Here is an 18,760-nt window from a genome sequence, read left to right as displayed (position 1 = left end):
ATGCGATGCTCCACTTTTAAATGTGTGATCCTTTATCTTTCAGTGGGGTATTTTTAGCTGCACTTACAGTGAGTTTCTTTAAAGATGTGCAAACCATACTGTTCTGCTGAATGTGCACGGGGAGGTGGAGGACGACAGAATGTTCTTGATGTCCTTTTGTGTGAAAAGCTACATTTTACACAGAACGGGCTTCACTGAGGTTTTGTTTTTCAGTGAACACTACACAACTACGAGGACAGAGGGTGGTGACTACAGCTGTCAAGCTCTACAGAGGACACAACAGTGTCTTGCGAAGACACGTGAGGGTTTCATGTGAGGAATCGACAAATTAAAGTCGTTCACTTTAAAATCTTAGCCTGCTGTATAGCTCATCAATTTCATTTGGCCTTATTAAAAAAAAAGTGTCTATACTGTAGTGTTGTGTTAGAGATTGATAGACCCATTCATTTGTGCTGTATTTCAGACAATCAGTCAGGAAGAAAGAAATGAAGGTTAGAATGAGAATGACTCATGAAGACGAGTAACTGATGACAGAATTTTTGTTTTTGGATGAAGAGGGGGTAGTTCACCCACTCATCATTTGTCACTCATCACACCCTTGTGTCATTCAATACATATTAATATATTATTATTATTATTGTTTGTTTGTTTGTTGTTTTGATCCATATAATGGAAGTCACTGGCCACCAAAACTGAACATTTTTGGTGAAATAACCCTTTAAGAGTTTAGCCCATGTTTATGATTAGGTGCAACATACTAAGGAATAAGGAATGTTTGATGTGTGTATAATCATACAGACCTTTAGCCACAGACAGTACATTAATACTGTGTGATACTTCCCCCTGCTGTTCACCAAGAGACAGACAAGAGGAAAATCTCTGTGTGCCTACTTCTATATTTTAGGGACAAATTTGTACCCAGAATTAACCAAAACCTCCCTTTAGGGACATCCTCATTTGTAAATCTGGTATAAAAATAAGTAAAGATTTTTTTTTTTTTTTTTTTAATCCAGAAAGTTTTGTGCAATGGGTAGGTTTAGGACATAATACAGTTCGTACAGCGTAAAAACCATTACGTCTATGGAATGTCCCCATTTAGATAGCTCAATAGTGTGTGTGTGTGTGTCCCGGTAAACCTTATGTTATGGGGACAAAATGTCCCCACAAAGATGTTTTTTGAAAATGTAAAAATGTAGAAAGTGTTCTGTGACGGGTAGGTTTAGGGGTGGGGTTAGTTTAAGGGGATAGAAGAATATACAGTTTACAGTATAAAAACCATGTCTATGGAAAACATGAAAACACTTGTGTGTATAGAAAGATAGATACCGTAATTGAAATGACGATAGTTATTCGCTTTATTTTTTAATTCCATTATAACTAAATGCCCATGAACACTAATATGCCGTGTTCACTTTAAGACGCGGAGGGTTTGTGTGTGTTTGTGTGTTCACATTCAGCCAGGAAGAGCCGCACACAGAGAATCACACACATGAATAGCTGCAGTGAATGGAGCCTGACGGACAGACGGCTGGATATCGATGATAAACGCGTCTTAACCGCGACCAACTGAGAGTCGGGGGTTTTCTGTTTCATCAGTAGCGCAAGGGTGAGTCGATACATTCAAATGTCACGGTTTCACTGTTAGCTTGTTAGCCGTGCGGGTATACTCTGACTAAAAACTAGGACTCTAACTCACTAACAGCAACTACTGACACTCGTATAAAGAGATACACCTTCGGTGAACTCAGAGCTGTCGTTGAATTATATCTGTGGTGATTTTATCGCTACAATATGAAGAAAACGAGGGAATTTTGGGCTAGCTGGCTAACCGCCATTAGCACTATAACGTTAGCGTTTAAAATGCATACAATTTCGCGACAGCTTAATTTGACTGTGAAAACACATTTCTATTAACTTTTGGATATTAAACAAACTGTTCTTATGTCAACTGATTCCTTGTATTGCGTAAATATGATAACAGTCAGTATTAGGTGTGTTTAAACGCATGACAGCAGTGGAGCATCACCTTACTGAGCATCTTAAATGTAAAAGCACGTCTGTTTTCATGCACAAGTCTACACTTGAACCTGTTTGTGTAACAGTTAGTAGTTTAGGTGTGACAGCCGTGTGTTAGCGTGTAGCTGGAGTCCGTATGAATGGCGGAGTGTGCATCATTAGTGCCTGCGTGTACAGGATATGCTGCAGGCGGTCATGATGGAAGTAATGTTACACTTACTCACCTGGATGTGTGTGTGTATGATGATGAGTTGATCACTCGACCGAAGACCAGACATTTGCAGAGATCTGGATGATCTGGGCTAGTAGTGTTCAAATGCAGGGCTGTTTTAATATGGATAAAATACTTTGTGTGAGAGCTCTTCTCTGTTATATATATATATATATATATATATATATATATATATATATATATATATATATTATTTCTCTCTCTCTCTCTCTCTATCTCTCTCTCTCTCTCTCTCTCTCTATATATATATATATATATATATATATATATATATATATATATATATATATATGAAAAATGTGGGAATCAGTATGATTTTTTACAGAAATTAATATTAAATCAGCAAGGATGCGTTTAATTGATCAAACAGTAAATACTTTTTAATTTCACATACATGCTGAATTTTTTTGGGGGGGGGGAAATGTATCAGACTGATTTCCATACAAATATTAGGCAGTACAACTGTTTTCACAAAATGGTTCTTGAGCATCATATTAGAATGATTTCTGATGTGACACTGAAGACTGGATGCTGAAAATTCAGCTTTGGTCACAGGAATAAATACAATTTTAAAACGTATTCAAATAGAAAACTGTAAATTGTAATAATGTTTCACAATATTACTGTTTTACTGTATTTTCGATCAAATAAATGCAGCCTTGGTGAGCATAAGAGACTTTCAAACCTTTAAAAAATCTTACTGACCCCAAAATTCTGAATGCTCAACTTCACTCCTCTCCGCTCACATACTGTAGTCTGGAACATAACAGTGAAATGTTTCAGTTCAGTTGTTGGACTCAGTAGCTCCACTCTTGGCATACCGCTTGACTAAACAATTTCGAGAACAGAACTGCAATAATAGCTGGAAGTTCTACAGCTATAATGAAACTCCATGACGGATAGAGACATTCGTGACGCATTTAAATCAACAAAATTTGCAAAAACAATGTTAAGTGCAATGAGTGCATCCCAGAAAACCAATTTATGTTTTAAAAAAGTGCATGCACATAATTATAGAATATAAGATTTATTGACCTGAAACTCTCAAACTGAGTCCATCAGGCCATCTTTATCATTGAACCTTGGATGAGCATTTGCCATCTTAAGTCTAAAGAGATGTTTTCACAAAGGCACCAGAGAGAATCGACACAGATCGATATAGCATTAGAAAAAAAACTTTGCATTGTGATTTTTCGTCTTATGTTCTATAATCAAAGCGATGTATTTTATGCATGTCTGCCAATCGATTGGCTTTATGCCGTTGCCGTGAGTGGGCTCGGTGAGCTCACAGAGCGCTGTAGTAAATGTGTATTTGTGTTTAGTAGAAGTCTCAAACACAGATAAGCCCCAGGCTGAGATCAGGAAGTCTGTGTTTGCTCAGCACCACAGTGAGTTTGGGCTGAGAGACTGCTGCTTCTGCTTGGGCGGCTCTTTCTCTTTTTATTTACACCCTGAGGTCCATCATGAGTCTTGCACGTTTGTTGTTCGATCTAATCCATCCTCTCATCAAAGTGAGCCATTCGGTGTACAATTCATCACAGTAGTGATGTGTTCGTGTGCACGCACAAGTTTATATATATATATATACTCAATGTATGTATGTTGACGGTACAAGATAATATACTTCACTGCTCAGCAAGGACACATTAAATTGATCAAAAGTGACAGTAAAGACAGTAAATCAGGGTTTCCACAAAAATGTTAAGCAGCACAAAATTCATGTATGAATTGCATTTTGAATGTCTTTTTGAATAAACTGATAGACTGCATTGACCCACCTAGTTTAGCTGTAATTATTGATGCACCGTAAGCTTTGTGTTCTTATTTTTGTCTTGTTTTTCTTCTTTAAGGAGATCAAGACTGCTCAGAGAGATGGCACAGAAAGCAGACTCGTCCTCCAGACAGTAACAGACAGACACACCTGAGCCCCACCCTGAACACAACACTGGGCTGGACTCCAGATCATATGTTAGCAGGATTGAAGTGTGTGAGAGATCGTCACGTCAAAAGCTAACGCACACACACAACCTTATATAACGGAGGAAGCTCTCCTGCATCAGTGAGTGCTCTTATGTGAAGTGCGCCTGTCATTGTCAGTCGCACAGTACAAGATAAACCATAGGGTGTTGACACAAATCTCATGATTCAATCCCTTTCCAATATTGATTCAATTCGATATCGATTCGTTAGGATGTATATCAGGTACAGTACATGCCAGTTTTTTTTCAAGGGAAAATATTACTGAGTAATATTAATTAACTTGTACTTGCTATAGGTTTAGGTTTTGATTTAGGGTTAGTTGCATGTGATTATGCGTAATGTATTGTTATTATTTTAGTAACTACATGTAACGTGTAACAAGGACACTGTAAAATGGTGTTATCGATATAATGTTTACTTTATTCGTTTATTCATTCGATGGATTCATTTAGACATTAAATATTGAAGAACTGGTTTAATTAAAAATATAATGAATACGAAATATAGTGCATATTTAGAAAATATTCCTCACTAGAGTTAATTTTTCTAGCTAACTGTCGAGTTTTGGACATTGAATGGCTTTTCTGAGGTAAATGTAATGTTATGTGAAAGTTTACAAGCTGTTTTATTGTCGTCTTTCCACAGTTGAAACACTTTTGAAATTTACCGATTACATGTGACATGATACATATTTTAATAAGTTGTACTGTATCTTTCAAAATGTTCATTCATGTTTATTTCATGGCGTGCCATAACTACCGTAAAACTTAAAATAATAATGGGCTTTTATTTTCCCAAATCGCCGAACTGCACCGGCTTGTATTTGAGACAGGCGTCTATATGAGACAGGCCTTTAATTTAGTGTTGAGATGAGCATGACAGTAGGAGGTTACCATATCTGTGTTTGTGTTTAACAAATCAGTTAATGTCAGAATTAGCCTACTATATTTCTGTATGTCTAAAGGGGGTCACACACCAGACGAGAGCGCCACGTCTTTAAAATTCGAACACATTATTCTCTATGAGTGTAACATTACATTCTCAAATCGTCGTTAATGTATATACTGACTTCACCCTGTGCTGCAATATACATTCAATTTTACATTCATTTACAGAAATCAGCTGCTTGAATGAAAATTGCTGATGTAATCGGATTTTCAGGTGATATTCTCAATTCATTCAGTTAACGGACGCTCTGAGGTAAAGTGAATTCAGACTGCAGACTAAGCAACGATTGTATTTAATTGTACAGTACAATCATAACATAGAACAGATATGATCTTAATTCCATAATATCCTTAAACATAACGATATTGCTGCTGGCCATAAACTGACAAAGTGCGCGTCCGGTGTGCGATACCTCGAGTTGTCATAGACGCGGCACTGCGCTTCTCGTACGGTGTGCGACCCCCTTTAGATTATTGGCAGCATAAAAAAACGAAACGATGTGACAGCCATGGGCTGAACAATACAAGTTACCAGTAATATCCATATGAACTAGTTGCCAGAAACACATCAACAAGAAATAATGAAGTCTACCCTTTAAACCGTCCTTCGGATGAGACGTTAAACCGAGGTCCTGACTCTCTGTGGTCATTAAAAATCCCAGGATGTCTTTCGAAAGAGTAGGGGTGTAACCCCGGCATCCTGGCCAAATTTGCCCCTTGGCCTCTGTCCATCATGGCCTCCTAATCATCCCCATATACTGATTGGCTTCATCACTGTCTCCTCTCCACCAGTAAGCTGGTGTGTGGTGGGCGTTCTGGCGCAATATGGCTGCCGTCGCATCATCCAGGTGGATGCTGCACATTGGTGGTGGTTGAGGAGATTCCCCCATCTATGTAAAGCGCTTTGAGTGTCGAGAAAAGCGCTATATAAATGTAATGAATTATTATTATTATTATTAAAACAACTGCAATCATGTGATACAAAAGGACCCTATATTCATCACTATCATCATCACCGCGATCCTCAACTACAAGTTCATTGGCGAATTCCTCCTCCTCATCGCTCTCCTCCACTTCTCCCTCTCTGGCCTCCGCTAACTCTGCCTGCCTTGCTTGTGCTAACAGCTCCCGCCCAGATGCGCAGGGCTCTCTTGCGTGCGCAATCTGCTCCATAGAACTGGCTTAAAGAGACGATCTGACGGGTTTTAGAAGATTAAATACAACCCGAAACTGAAAAACAGAACGGGCCTCTATTTGAGACCGGTCTTTATTTATCCAAACCTGTAGCCACACCAGGCGTGTAAAAGAGACAGGCGTCTATTTGGGACGCTATTATTTGAAGTTTTACGGTAGTAGAAAAGCAGAAGAGATGATCAATTCACACCACATTAAAGAGTGGCAAAGTGGTATAAAATTGACACAATTTGAAAGCTGAAACTATCAAAAGATTATCGCAGTTATGAGATGGGAAGTGCGCTACACATAATGTTTAGTAAAGTTTTGTTCACAGCCTTAAATAAATAACAGCACTGGCTCATGATAGATCTATTCTGAGTCAAATACTGTGCTCGGTTAAAATGACAAGAGCTCTCTCTCTTCTCACAGGAAGTGTCTTCCTCCTCACCCCCGTCCTGCCCCGTCCAGTGGTGTTGGTGAGACAGCGGGCAGTGCCATGTCCCAGGCGTGAGTGCGTGTCTCCTGGCAGACTCAGGCGTGGTGGCTGCGGGAGGTGATGAAGCTGAAGCAGCGTGTGGTGGTGCTGTGCGCTGTGCTCTTTCTCCTCGGCCTGGCCAAGGTCTTCCTGCTGGATGGAGGAGAGGGATCGGCCGCCAGCCGCCGGGACCTCCGGGCCTTTCGCAAGATGGAGGCCAGCCTGGCCCTGGCCAAAGGAGCTCGCCTCACACACACCTTGCAGTCGCCTTGGGAAGTGGCCGCCCAGTGGGTGGGTCCACGGGAGGTGTACCCGGACGAGACGCCCGAGCTCGCCGCTGTGCTGAACGCCCTGGCCACCGCTCGCGTGGAGAGGGCGGATGTGGGCTATAAAGGCACCCAGCTGAAAGCCCTGCTGGTGCTCGACGGAGGACAGAAAGTGGTATTCAAACCCAAGAGGTGAGGAGAAGATGACTAATATGGGGAACGAAAGAGAGAAAGTAATGAGAGTCTGAATGAAGTCCAAATGAAAGCAGTGAGTGATTTAGCGAGAGGGAGAGTGAGGGGAAGAGCGAGTGAGCAAATTAGAGAACGAAAAAGCCAGTGAGTGAAATGGAAAAAGAGATGAATGAATAAGAGGCGTAATAATAGTCTTTGTTATTTATACTCCGCCTTTCAGGGACCTGAGCACGCTTCACAATGTGTAGTAAAGCAAGAGCATAACTACAGTAGAACAGAATACAAATGAAACAAAAATACAAACAAGAAGCATAAGAAAATGCGACACAAACAATCAGGCCGAGGTTTAGAACCTGCTGCCCATCTTAAAGGCACCATGAAATTAAAAATGGACAATTCCTGTTGCAGTAGAAAACCACAACCATCCAAAATCATTTTCTTAGCATTTATTAAATTAGGTTAATGTATTTTCTACATATAGACTACCATTCTAATATTTTGAAAGAAGTCTCTTATACTCACCAAGGCTGCATTTATTTGATAAAAAATACAGTAAAACAGTGATATTGTGAAATATTGTTACAATTTAAAATAATTGTTTTCTATTTTAATATATTTAAAAATATATATTTATTCCTGTGATGGTAAAGCTGAATTTTCATTATCATTACTCCAGTCTTCAGTGTGACATGATCCTTCAGAAATCATTCTAATATGATTGTTTGCTGCTCAAGAAACATTTCTGATTATCATCAATGTTGAAAAGAGTTGCTCTGCTTAATATTTCTCTGGAAACCATGATCATTTTTTTCAGGGTTCGATGAATAGAAAGTTCAAATGAACAGCATTTATTTTGTAACATTTAAAATGTCTTTACTGTCACTTTTGATCAATTAAATGCATCTTTGCGGAATAAAAGTATTAATTTAAACTAATAAAAATGTGTTAATGTATACAGATATTAATTAATTAAAAAAAGCATCAGTGTATTTGTAAATTAACATCAGCCTGCATTAATAAATGATGTAAAAGATGTTTAGTTGATGCATTAGCCATCATAAAATACTATAGTTATGTTAACATATTTAACCTATTTGTAAAGTATTACCAGGATATTTCTCGAATAAAATAGCATGTGCATTTAAAGCTCAAAGCTGATCTGACATAACTTCAGGTGAGTTTAGCTGTCTGCTCTCATCTGAGCCTATTAGATTTATCGTGAATCTACAGGGACTTTAGATAAGTGAGGAAACTCTCCTGCTGCCCTTCATCACTGAGGTCATCGATCAAACACACCTTATCTGTGATGGCTTCACATCCAGACTGAGCTTTCACAGTCCATGCGCACTGAACATGTTGGCCCCAAACGGCAAAATTGGGTGTGCCATTCAAAGTGGAATGTGGGATATCTTCCAAATAGGAAGTTAGTATAATGTTGAATAGATTGCAACGGTAGTGTTACACCTGTCCTGGAGTATTGATTACTTTGAGCTTTTACTTTGTTTTTGTTTTTCTTCTTAAAAATCTGCTGCAGTGTCTATAGTTTCAGAATGACATGGAAGAATAAATGCTGTCTGCGCATTTGCCTTAATGTGAAAACAATGTTTTTCTTTTTGCAGCACTCTTAACCTCAATAACATCAATATATTCTGGAAAGGAAAAAATATATATATTTCAGGTTTCCAAGCAGGCCATGGCCACAGTTCTCATGTTTCTTGTTGGTGTAATAGCCACTGTATTATATATAGGATTATATACAGTCTACCCAACAAGTTTCTGTTGAAAAATTGGTCTGGCATTAAGACTTATGTGGGTGTGTTGGAGACAGTCCTGGGTTATATTGAAACTATTAAAACAATATTATGCTTGCTCATTACATCCTGCTGTTTAAGGAACAAGTAATAACAGGTAGGGAGTGGTTGTGTGTATTTACGTTATGAGTAGTTTGACTAATTACTCTAATCATAACATAGGGTCCACACTGAATGTGAAAATGCTGTGTGACACCATACGATCATAGCCAGCCAGAACATGTCTGATATTTAATATCGTTCATACTACAGGGCTGTTGAATGCTTGAATCTGATTGGTTGACGAACGTTCTAAGGCGTGCAATTATTTTCAGGGAAACGCATGACTAAAGTAGTTCCAGGCAGGTTTTGACCGCATTACAGTTCCATATCACTTTGCGTAGTTGACTGTAATAATGGAAAAAAGGATACAATTCATCTGTCTAACTTCACAATCAATGGAAATGTGCAATTTAATTTTAATAAATAAAGTATATAGTCCTATCTATAATCAATAGAAAATTAAACTGAATATATAAATAAATTGGTAGTCCTGCTGCACGGGTTTTCGTAATTATTGCTGATAATATAACAAATAAATAAATATTGATAGGCCTTGTTAAAAGGGCTTTGTGTTTCATTATTTAGGCTAGCGTACTGTCAATAATAGAAAAAAAAAAGAATGAACAAATTAATTAAAATTAATTGAATAAATAAATTAATATTGATGCACATGCTTTTCTGTCTCATTATTGCTTCCTCTCTCTCTCTTTAATAACTTCATTAATAACTGCATAAAGCCAGGGACACACTTACTGTAAGGCCGATTATGAATGAAATTTGATACTTATACCTGATCATGCCAGAAGGTCGCGTTTAGTCTGTGTTCACACAGTCGGTGTTTAAAATCTGCTGCAGTCGATGGAAACATTCTGTAAGTGTGTTCAGTTCAGTCTGTTTCAGCTAGTCGTTAAGTGTGTCCCCAGCATTAGTCTGCTATCAGTGGCTCAAACCTCTGTTACTAACTCTAAAATTACGTTTTGGAATTAGCAACGGAGGCATGGGATTAGATGCGTAAGAAATTAGCTTTTTATGACAAAAACTGGACAAATGTCTTGAAATACATCATCTGAACAATGTTTTGAGGTGTGGTAACTGTAGTATAAGCGGAATAATTGACTCCGAGCAGTTGAATTATTAGAAAAATAAACATGCACACAAAATTATTTTTCTTCTAATTAAGCGGCCTGTCTTCAATTATTCCTTGCGTAATTTGGTCCCATGAGGATTCAGTTTGGGTATGTACACACAAAACGACACTCCAGACATGAAGACGACAACTAATAATTTAATTGAATAGCTTGCACACTTGGTTTCGCCTGAGTTCATTAGGACATGGATAACTCTAGTCTTTTAAGTTGCATCTTTGTGTCTGCCTTTGTTGTATACATCTACTTTATTTTCTCTCATTATTAGGTACACTAGAGATTATGTGGTCGAGGGAGAGCCGTATGCAGGGTACGATCGGCATAATGCAGAAATTGCTGCTTTCCACTTGGACAGGTAATGTGTACACACACACACAAACACACTTGGGCTGCATAGTTATAACAAATAATTACACAGGGAATTGTGCATTTCTCCAACTGTGGACCGTGTTTTAGGGTGATAATTATCTTGATTTTACCTTGTTTTCTTCAAGTCTCATGTACAACCAAATTGAATCTGTTCGATTCAGTAAAAATTAACCCCTGGGACACGCCCAGAAATGCTCAGTGTACACATTTAAAACATCAAAGCTGAGAATTATGCTTCTGAATTACATAACTGCTGTTTTATACATCAGAAAATCAACACCACATAAAAATCCTGATAATGAAATTTCAAATACATTATACTTGTAAAGCAATATGACTGACCAAAACTTGAATGTTCTGACTAGAGATTGATCAAAGGTTTCTTATGACTTGTTTGACTTCCTGTTCAGCGTGAGCTTATTGACTGTTCGCAAACATGGTGGTAGAAACTGGTTCGGCAAGAGTCTTTCTACATTCTTGCCTGTCAACTTTGACTGTGATCGGTGGGTGCCGATAGCCTTGTGGTTACTGCGCAACATATAGCGCAACTGTCCTTTGCCGATCCTGTTCCCCTTTCTCTCTCTACCCCACACTTTCCTGTAAAAAACTCTACTGTCCTATCCAAAAAAGCCACACACACACAAAAAAAACTTTGACTGTGATCGTTAGAGTAATTTGCAAATTCCCAACGTTTTTCTTTCCACTAAAGCTTCTTGCCAGGCAATGTTTCTTATTTCCAGAGGATACTGTGTGAACTCACTCATGTCGCTCCAAACCCATATGAAGGTCATTTTTTTTTGTGGCATTGAAGGCCGTGGGTGTTCAACAAGAAAAATAACTGCATGCAGACTTGGAATGACATGAGTTAAAGAAAAAGGGGGTCTCTTTAAATAAATAAAAAAATAATCTCTTTAGACCTCAGATTCACTTCTGTCTTTGGTTACAGTGCTCAGCTTGTCTAGAAACACTTATAAATAAAAAACACATTAATGAAATAAATGTTTTTCTCAAACACATTGGCCACAATTATTACCACTCCTAGAATTTTTTACGAGTAAAGTATCTCTGAAGTATATTCCCTTTAATATTTACCTTTTTTTAGCACACCAGGGTGACTAGGAGCATGAAATTGTCTCGCTATGACTTCGTTTCACAGGAGTGAAATATGAGGAAACAAAGGCCAAATTCACTTAATCATCCTTCACAATGAGTAAAACCAACGAATGTAGTTCGTTCGGTGCAGCAAAAGATTGTTGAGCTTTACAAAATAGAAAGTGGCTGTAAGAAAATAGCTTAAAGGTAGGGTAGGCAGGATTTTTCAAAAAAACTTTTTCCCAAATTTGTTTAAACTGTCTTTATATACCAATACATAATTAAAATGTAAGAATGTACTCTGAAAAAGAGAGTATAAAAATTGAGTGTCTATAGTCCTCTCTGGGCTGCAATAAACACAGCTACTTATTCCATTCACTCCCACCCCCTCCCTTCTGGGCTCCTTCCAAAGCCACACCCCCAAAACACATGAACGTGCGATGCCGACCGCTCAGCTGGAGGAGGACGCGTTTGCCAGCGCCGAGCGGAGAGGAGCGCAGTGCATGTAGTGACGTCAGAATCACATGTAATAAAATACCTAACTTTATCATTATGAATATAAACAACTAACATGGCTGTTAGTACTCACTATCAAGCTAGCATATCGATACTGGTAAAGTTTAAAATATATTGAGTTTGATTCGGTAACGAGCTAGTAACATAAGGCAAAGCTAAAAACAGGTTGCATTGATACACGTTTTCCCATTATCATCAGTTACACTGTGATGAAGGTGAATTTTGTGTAAGATTCATAACATATACGGTGTTTTGCATGTAAGAGCTTCCACGATGAAAGCACTGTTGGCTCTGATGAGGACTACACTCCAGAGACAAGTCCCTTTCTACCTTACTAGTTCCTTTTTTTGCCTTGTTTGCCTTCGCTGACTGTATATGCAGGTACTGGGAATTTTGACTGCTCTTTCTCTGCCATAATTGTGATTCTTCCTAGCTTCTGTGCCTCTTCCCCTCCTTGAGTCAAACGGGTGCGCGCATGTGGGCAGCTCCTGTAGCAGCAGGGGTGGTAGCCATGGTAGCAAGGGAGAGTGACAGTCGCCCAGCCAATCATTTCATTTGTTCCGAATGGAAATAAGTAGCTGTGTTTATTGCAGCCCTGAGAGGACTACAGACACTCGATTTTTATACTCTCTTTTTCAGAGTACTTACATTTTAATTATGTATTGGTATATAAAGACAGTTTAAACACATTTGGGAAAAAGTTTTTTAGAAAAATCTGGCCTACCCTGCCTTTAAAAGCATTGAAAATCCCCATTTTGACCATCAGGGCAATAATTAAGAAGTTCCAATCAACTAAAAATGTTACGAATCTGCCTGGAATATGACGTGTGTCTATGTTGAGTTTTAGTTGAGATTAGTTGAGGCTTTGGGGGGGACAGAAAGCCTAAAAAAAAATGATCAAACAACCCTTACACAACCACATGTTGTTTGGGAGGGTTTCAAGAAAAATCCTCCTCGCTCCTCCAAAAATAAAACTCCAGCATATTCAGTTGTCAGACACGACTGGAACTTCAAAAGGGACCGGATTCTATAGTCAGATGATAATAAAAAAAAGAGCTTTTTGGCAACAAACCCACCAGATGTGTTTGGTGCGAACAGGAATAAAAAGTACCCTATGCCCACGGTTAAGTATACCGCTGGATCTTTAATGTTGTGGGCCTATTTTTCTGCTGGAGGTCCTGGACTTCTTGTTCAGATACATGATATTATGGATTCTAGCAAATACCAACAGATAAAAAATCAAAACCTGACCGCCTCTGCTAGAAATCTTATAATGGGCCGTGGTTGGATCTTCCATCAGGACAACGGTCCAAACCAAACTTCAAAATCAACACAAAAATGGGTAACTGAGCACAAAATGAAGCTTCTGCCATGACCATCCCAGTCCCCTGACCTGAACCCTATAGAAACTGAGTGGGCTGAACTGAAGAGAAACGCCAACATGGATCTGGGAATCTGAAGGATCTGGAGAGATTCTTTATGGAGGAATGGTCTCAGCTCTCTTGTCAGGTGTTCTCCAAACTCATCAGACAGTATAGGAGAAGAATCAGAGCTGTTATCTTGGAAAAAGGAGATTGCAAAAAGTATTTAATAAAAGGGGGCAAATAATGGTGGCCAATGTGTTTTGGAGAAAAACATTTATTCCCCCCCACACACACACACACTTTCAATTCTTTTACATCAATGTTTTTGAATGAAAGATCAAAAGGATAAACAATGCAGATTTATTTTTTACAGCCATTTTTGATCATATTTACTAGGGGTTCCATTAATTCTGAGCACAGCTGTATGTATGTATATAGTGTGTGTGTATTAAATTACTTTGATGAATAGAAAGTAAAAAAAAAAAAAAAGTCTGAAAAAGAATCCTGAATATGTTTTGTCACCGTTTCCACAATTTAAGCAGCACAACTGTTTTGGATATTGATAATAACCAGAAATGTTTCTTGAGCAGCAAATCATCATCAAAGAATGATTTCTGAAGGATCGTGTGACACTGAAGACTAGAGTAATGATGATGAATATCACTGTTTTTACTTTTTTTCTTTTTTTTTTTTCAAATAAATGCAGCCTTGGTGAGCATAATACTTTTTTCAAAAACATTTAAAAAAAAAAATTGGTAACACTTTATTTTACAGTGTCCTTGTTACACTTTACATGTAATTACTGTACTAGTAACTATAAATTATGCATAATTACATGCAACTAACCCTAAATCAAAACCTAATCCTCTACTAAGTACATGTAGTTAATTATTATTACTCTGTTATTAAATGTATAATTACATTGTAATATGGACACCTTAAAATAAAGTGTAACCAAAAAATCTTACTGACCTCAAACTTTTGAACAGTAGTATATTTTAAAGACCCCTATATATATTATGAAAAAATAAATGTGTAAAGTACTATCTGGAAAATTTGAATATTAGAATACGGTTAAAACTATAGCTGTCATTAGATTAAAATAATTAATTAATCTCATGCTACCAGTTTTTAGAAAGCAGAATAACAGTCAACAGTAATAATGTCAGATGATTTAAATCTGTTTTATTTAGAATTATATTTTTCTCTGAACTTTTCCATGGGCCCTTGCAGCCTACTGGAGGTCCCAGACCCAAGTTCGAAAACCCCTGCTCTAGTGAAAATTCCTAATCGTCATCTTGATCAATACATGATTAATTATGTCACTGAAACACTATAAGTAGTGAACAAAAGTAGTGCACAAAAAAACCCTGTCCATCTTACATGGCATTTATACCTAGGGCCAGATTTACTAACAGCTTGCACCAGCACAAACCCTCTTTTGGTGTTAAAAAAAAACTACAGTCAGGATTTACTAAGCAAAGGTGTGGTCAGGGTTATTTTTTACAGCTGATCTTATTACATATGCATTTGTGGGAGTTTCCCTTTCAGACACACAATTTATGGGAGGAGAGTATTTAATTGAATCACGCAAGGTGATTTACTAGGTGATTAAGGTTTGGGTTCGTCAATGTACTGGTGTTTGCGCCATTATTTACCGCCCAAAAAAGCACGTCTTAAACTAGACGCTACCTGGTAAATTGCGTTGGTCATTATGGATATGATCTGACTGCGTTTGTGTTGTTTAATTTGAGTGTCGTCAGTAGATCGCGCTGAACTTTACACTCCCATCTGCGCTTTTGTGGAATTCACTCTTCGCAGGAAGTTTGATTGACAGGCGATCTGACCAATCATAATCCGCCATTTTTGTCCGACAAAGCAGTCTGGAGAGTTAGCAGATTAACGTTGGTGGATTTGAACTTGAAAAACAGTGTGTACTGACGTCTTTCCACGGTTGAAACAACATTTCTTCTGATGTTCATTCATGTTTATTTGATGCAATAAATTAACTAGAAGGAAGAGATGATCGGTTCACGAGCAGCTTTAACTGAGGCGCTACAGCGATCTTTCACAACACATTAAAGAGCCATAAAATGGTATTTATTGTTTAAATTTCTTTAGAAAATGACAAAATTTGAAAGTTGAGACTGTTTCAAATCAAAAGTGATCTGCTCTGTACTGTCTGTCAGCGTATTGTCAATGTCCTCTTTGCCGCGTTGTATATTTCACTGCGTGAGAACATGGTGGGGCGTGAGAGCGGCGTGGCTTGTCGGCCATAGCAACAGTAACTAAAGGGGACGGGTCTTTGTGAACGGTCAATTGCGCTCTCACGCTAATTTGCCCTTTTAAGTAAATCTAGTCTCCCCTAGTCTGACAATCAATTGTATGCTGATGTGTCATTACTTTATGAATCATGAGCTTCTTGATCTCTTCCTGCAGGATCCTGGGTTTTAGGAGAGCGCCCCTGGTGGTGGGGAGGTTTATGAATCTGCGTACAGAGATAAAACCAGTAGCTACAGATCAACTGCTGAGCACTTTCCTGATGCACGGTCAGTTTAATTTTTTTCTTTTCTTGCTTCTCTCTCACAATTCCTCATCTTCCTTCTCTATTCTGGAACCGCTCGAGCACAGAAAAGTGAAAATTGTGCTCCTCACCTGCTGGTGTCATGATGCTAAAGATACCAGTGAAATTTCACAATTATCAACACCACTTTTGAAACCATAGCAAAAACTTCTTCACTTATGCAAAGTACTTCCATCGTTTAGATGCTTTTCTTTTCTGTTAGTCATAGCAGCAGCTTTACTGCTTGTCATGTTTATATGCTGAGCCTGTATTAATGATGATATGTGGCCAAAGAGAAAGCTATGGGGCAAAGTGTCACACAACCAGACGTTTGATTCATAGCATAAAGTCTAGTCCAGTTTGGGGCTTGTATTAGACAATAATTCCCTACTTAGACGGGAATAAACCATCTGACCAATATGTAAAACAACCAACCACAGTTTTGTTGATAATACAATAATCAACTGTCACCGAAGTGGCATTATGTATATTTTTTGGTAACACAAAAAAACACATCTGGACAGATATTTAGAAAATGCCATCACAGATGATAAATATTGTTGACTTCTAATGGAAGGTGTTGTATACACTACAGCATTGTAGTGTTGTCAAAAACACAGACTTCGGTACCAAGTCGGAACTGACATTTTAAAAATGTGACGCTTTGAGCGGAATCGTAAGCACCTCTGATTGGCCATTGTACCCACGCGCTCATCGGATATGTCTGTGATTGGCTAATGATCAACGCTTCAAAAACATGTTGTAAATATACATCGCATTTATAGACGGTCTGCTGATAGACGCCTGCTTGTGCTTTCTAACGCTTTTCCCACTTTCAAAACACTTTCAAACGCTCCTGTGTGTAGATCATTGTAGCCAATCACAGACATATCTGATGAGCGGATTAACACAATGGCCAATCAGAGGTGTTTATGACTCCGCTCAACAGCGGAAATTTAAATTTCAGTACCGACTTGGTACCGAAGTTGGTACTTTTGACAACACTACAGCATTGCTAGTGCATGAAATCATTAACCAGATGAACAATCTATCAAAATAGAATTTAAACTGGCTTATACTGCCAAATTTCGAATTTGACAAATCATTAGTTTTCTTGTCCCTAATAATGAACATTAGGAGAAAGAGAAAACTGGTTTAATATGAACTTCATCTGTGCTAAATTGCTTGTTACATCATATAATCAACAAGAACTATCAATCTATGATTTTTTTTTAATATATATATCATTGTATAGGTTTACTGACCAATGATATTGAATTGAACAGTGAAATCACTATATAAATTAGCTGTCCAGTTATGCCTGAACTATTGACAGTCTTCACTCCTATTGGTTGTCGCTCCTAATATTCGCTCGTCATTGCATAAAGTTGAAGGGGACCTATTAAGCAAAATTCATTTTTATAAGGTGTTTGAACACCAATGTGTGTCTACAGTGTGTGTAAACAACCAGCCTATAATTATACAAATCCACCCAATACTTGTTTTATAATCCCCATAAATAATTAACAATCTCTCCAAACGTGTGGTTTCAGATTTCACCCTACTCTTACGTAAGAGTAGGGAAGCCCCGCCCATGACTGGTGACAATCTGCCCTATTAGCATAGATCCCAGTCCGCCATTGTTTAGCAGTTCGCCATTTCTGTTTATTCGCTGTGGCAGCTGGGGGTATACAATGTCTGCGCCAAAAAGCATAACGTTCTGTTGTTGGATGTACCAATGAACATAAGAGTCTCCATAGACTCCCGGCATCTGAGTCACTGATGACACCATGGTTGAAGTTGTTACTTAAGGATGGATCAGTACCAACTGTTCGTGATCCAGTTTATAGTATCCGGAGCGATACTGATCACGGCAGTAATGAAAGGGAGAGCCTGCACTTTATCACAGTTCATAGGAGTTGTTTTACGAATATAAAGTTAGCTGGTTTATTAAGCACCCCCCAAAAAGGCATAATGTCTGTAAATATTTGTTTGCTGTTAGTTGTAAGTGTTTTTGTGTAATTTGCTGTGTATGTTGATGATAATGCAAGGGAGAGAGTTTATGGATAAAACTTTGATGCGTACTTCTTGTACTGTTTATTCAGCTCTTACAGTGATTTTCTGGAGTGACAATGGACGCTTCATGTTTTGGGCATCATTCGGACACGGTCCGCTACAACAGGCTTGTAGTGGATAAAATGGATAAAAGCAAGACGACAACATAAGTTAATTAAATTTCAATTAAATATAACCGTAATTAAACTAAACTATACCTGTTCTATCTCCATGCAGCATATATTCTCTGGCTCTGTCTGTAGGCATTATTGTCTGACTCTGTAGGCATTTTCAGTGCGTCCTGACAGCAGAGCACAAGCTCTTGAAGCCCTGCCCTCTTCTTGAAAGGGGGCAGGAGGCACCAGCTCATTTACATTTAAAGGGATACGCAGAAACGCTGTGTTTTTGCTCACCCCCAAAAAGTGGCAATTTTAACATGCAATAAAAACTTATCTTGGGGTATTTTGAGCTAAAACTTCATGTACACTCAAGGGACATCAGAGACTTGTCAAGGCTATT

The 18,760-nt window shown here is 38.2% G+C and overlaps 1 protein-coding gene across 2 annotated transcripts in view; it reads left to right on the top strand.

The window, feature by feature from the left end:
- Nucleotides 1–1,238: 1,238 nt before the first annotated feature.
- fam20b (FAM20B glycosaminoglycan xylosylkinase) overlaps nt 1,239–18,760 on the top strand; it is a 40,467-nt gene continuing 22,945 nt past the window's right edge. The window contains exons 1-5 of one of the 2 annotated variants that reach the window (XM_079889284.1): nt 1,239–1,606; nt 4,099–4,307; nt 6,781–7,284; nt 10,551–10,637; nt 16,063–16,172. In XM_079889284.1, coding sequence (XP_079745410.1) covers nt 6,908–7,284; nt 10,551–10,637; nt 16,063–16,172 — 574 coding nt within the window. In that variant the 5' untranslated portion in view covers nt 1,239–1,606; nt 4,099–4,307; nt 6,781–6,907. The remainder of the gene's footprint in view (nt 1,607–4,098; nt 4,308–6,780; nt 7,285–10,550; nt 10,638–16,062; nt 16,173–18,760) is intronic. The other variant, XM_079889285.1, reaches the window with a different exon arrangement.

Source organism: Squalius cephalus (genome assembly GCF_949319135.1).
Source record: "Squalius cephalus genome assembly, chromosome: 12".
NCBI classification, from domain to species: domain Eukaryota; kingdom Metazoa; phylum Chordata; class Actinopteri; order Cypriniformes; family Leuciscidae; genus Squalius; species Squalius cephalus.
The sequence above is the reverse complement of the archived record's forward strand: the minus strand, read 5'-3'. Positions and strand labels throughout refer to the sequence as shown.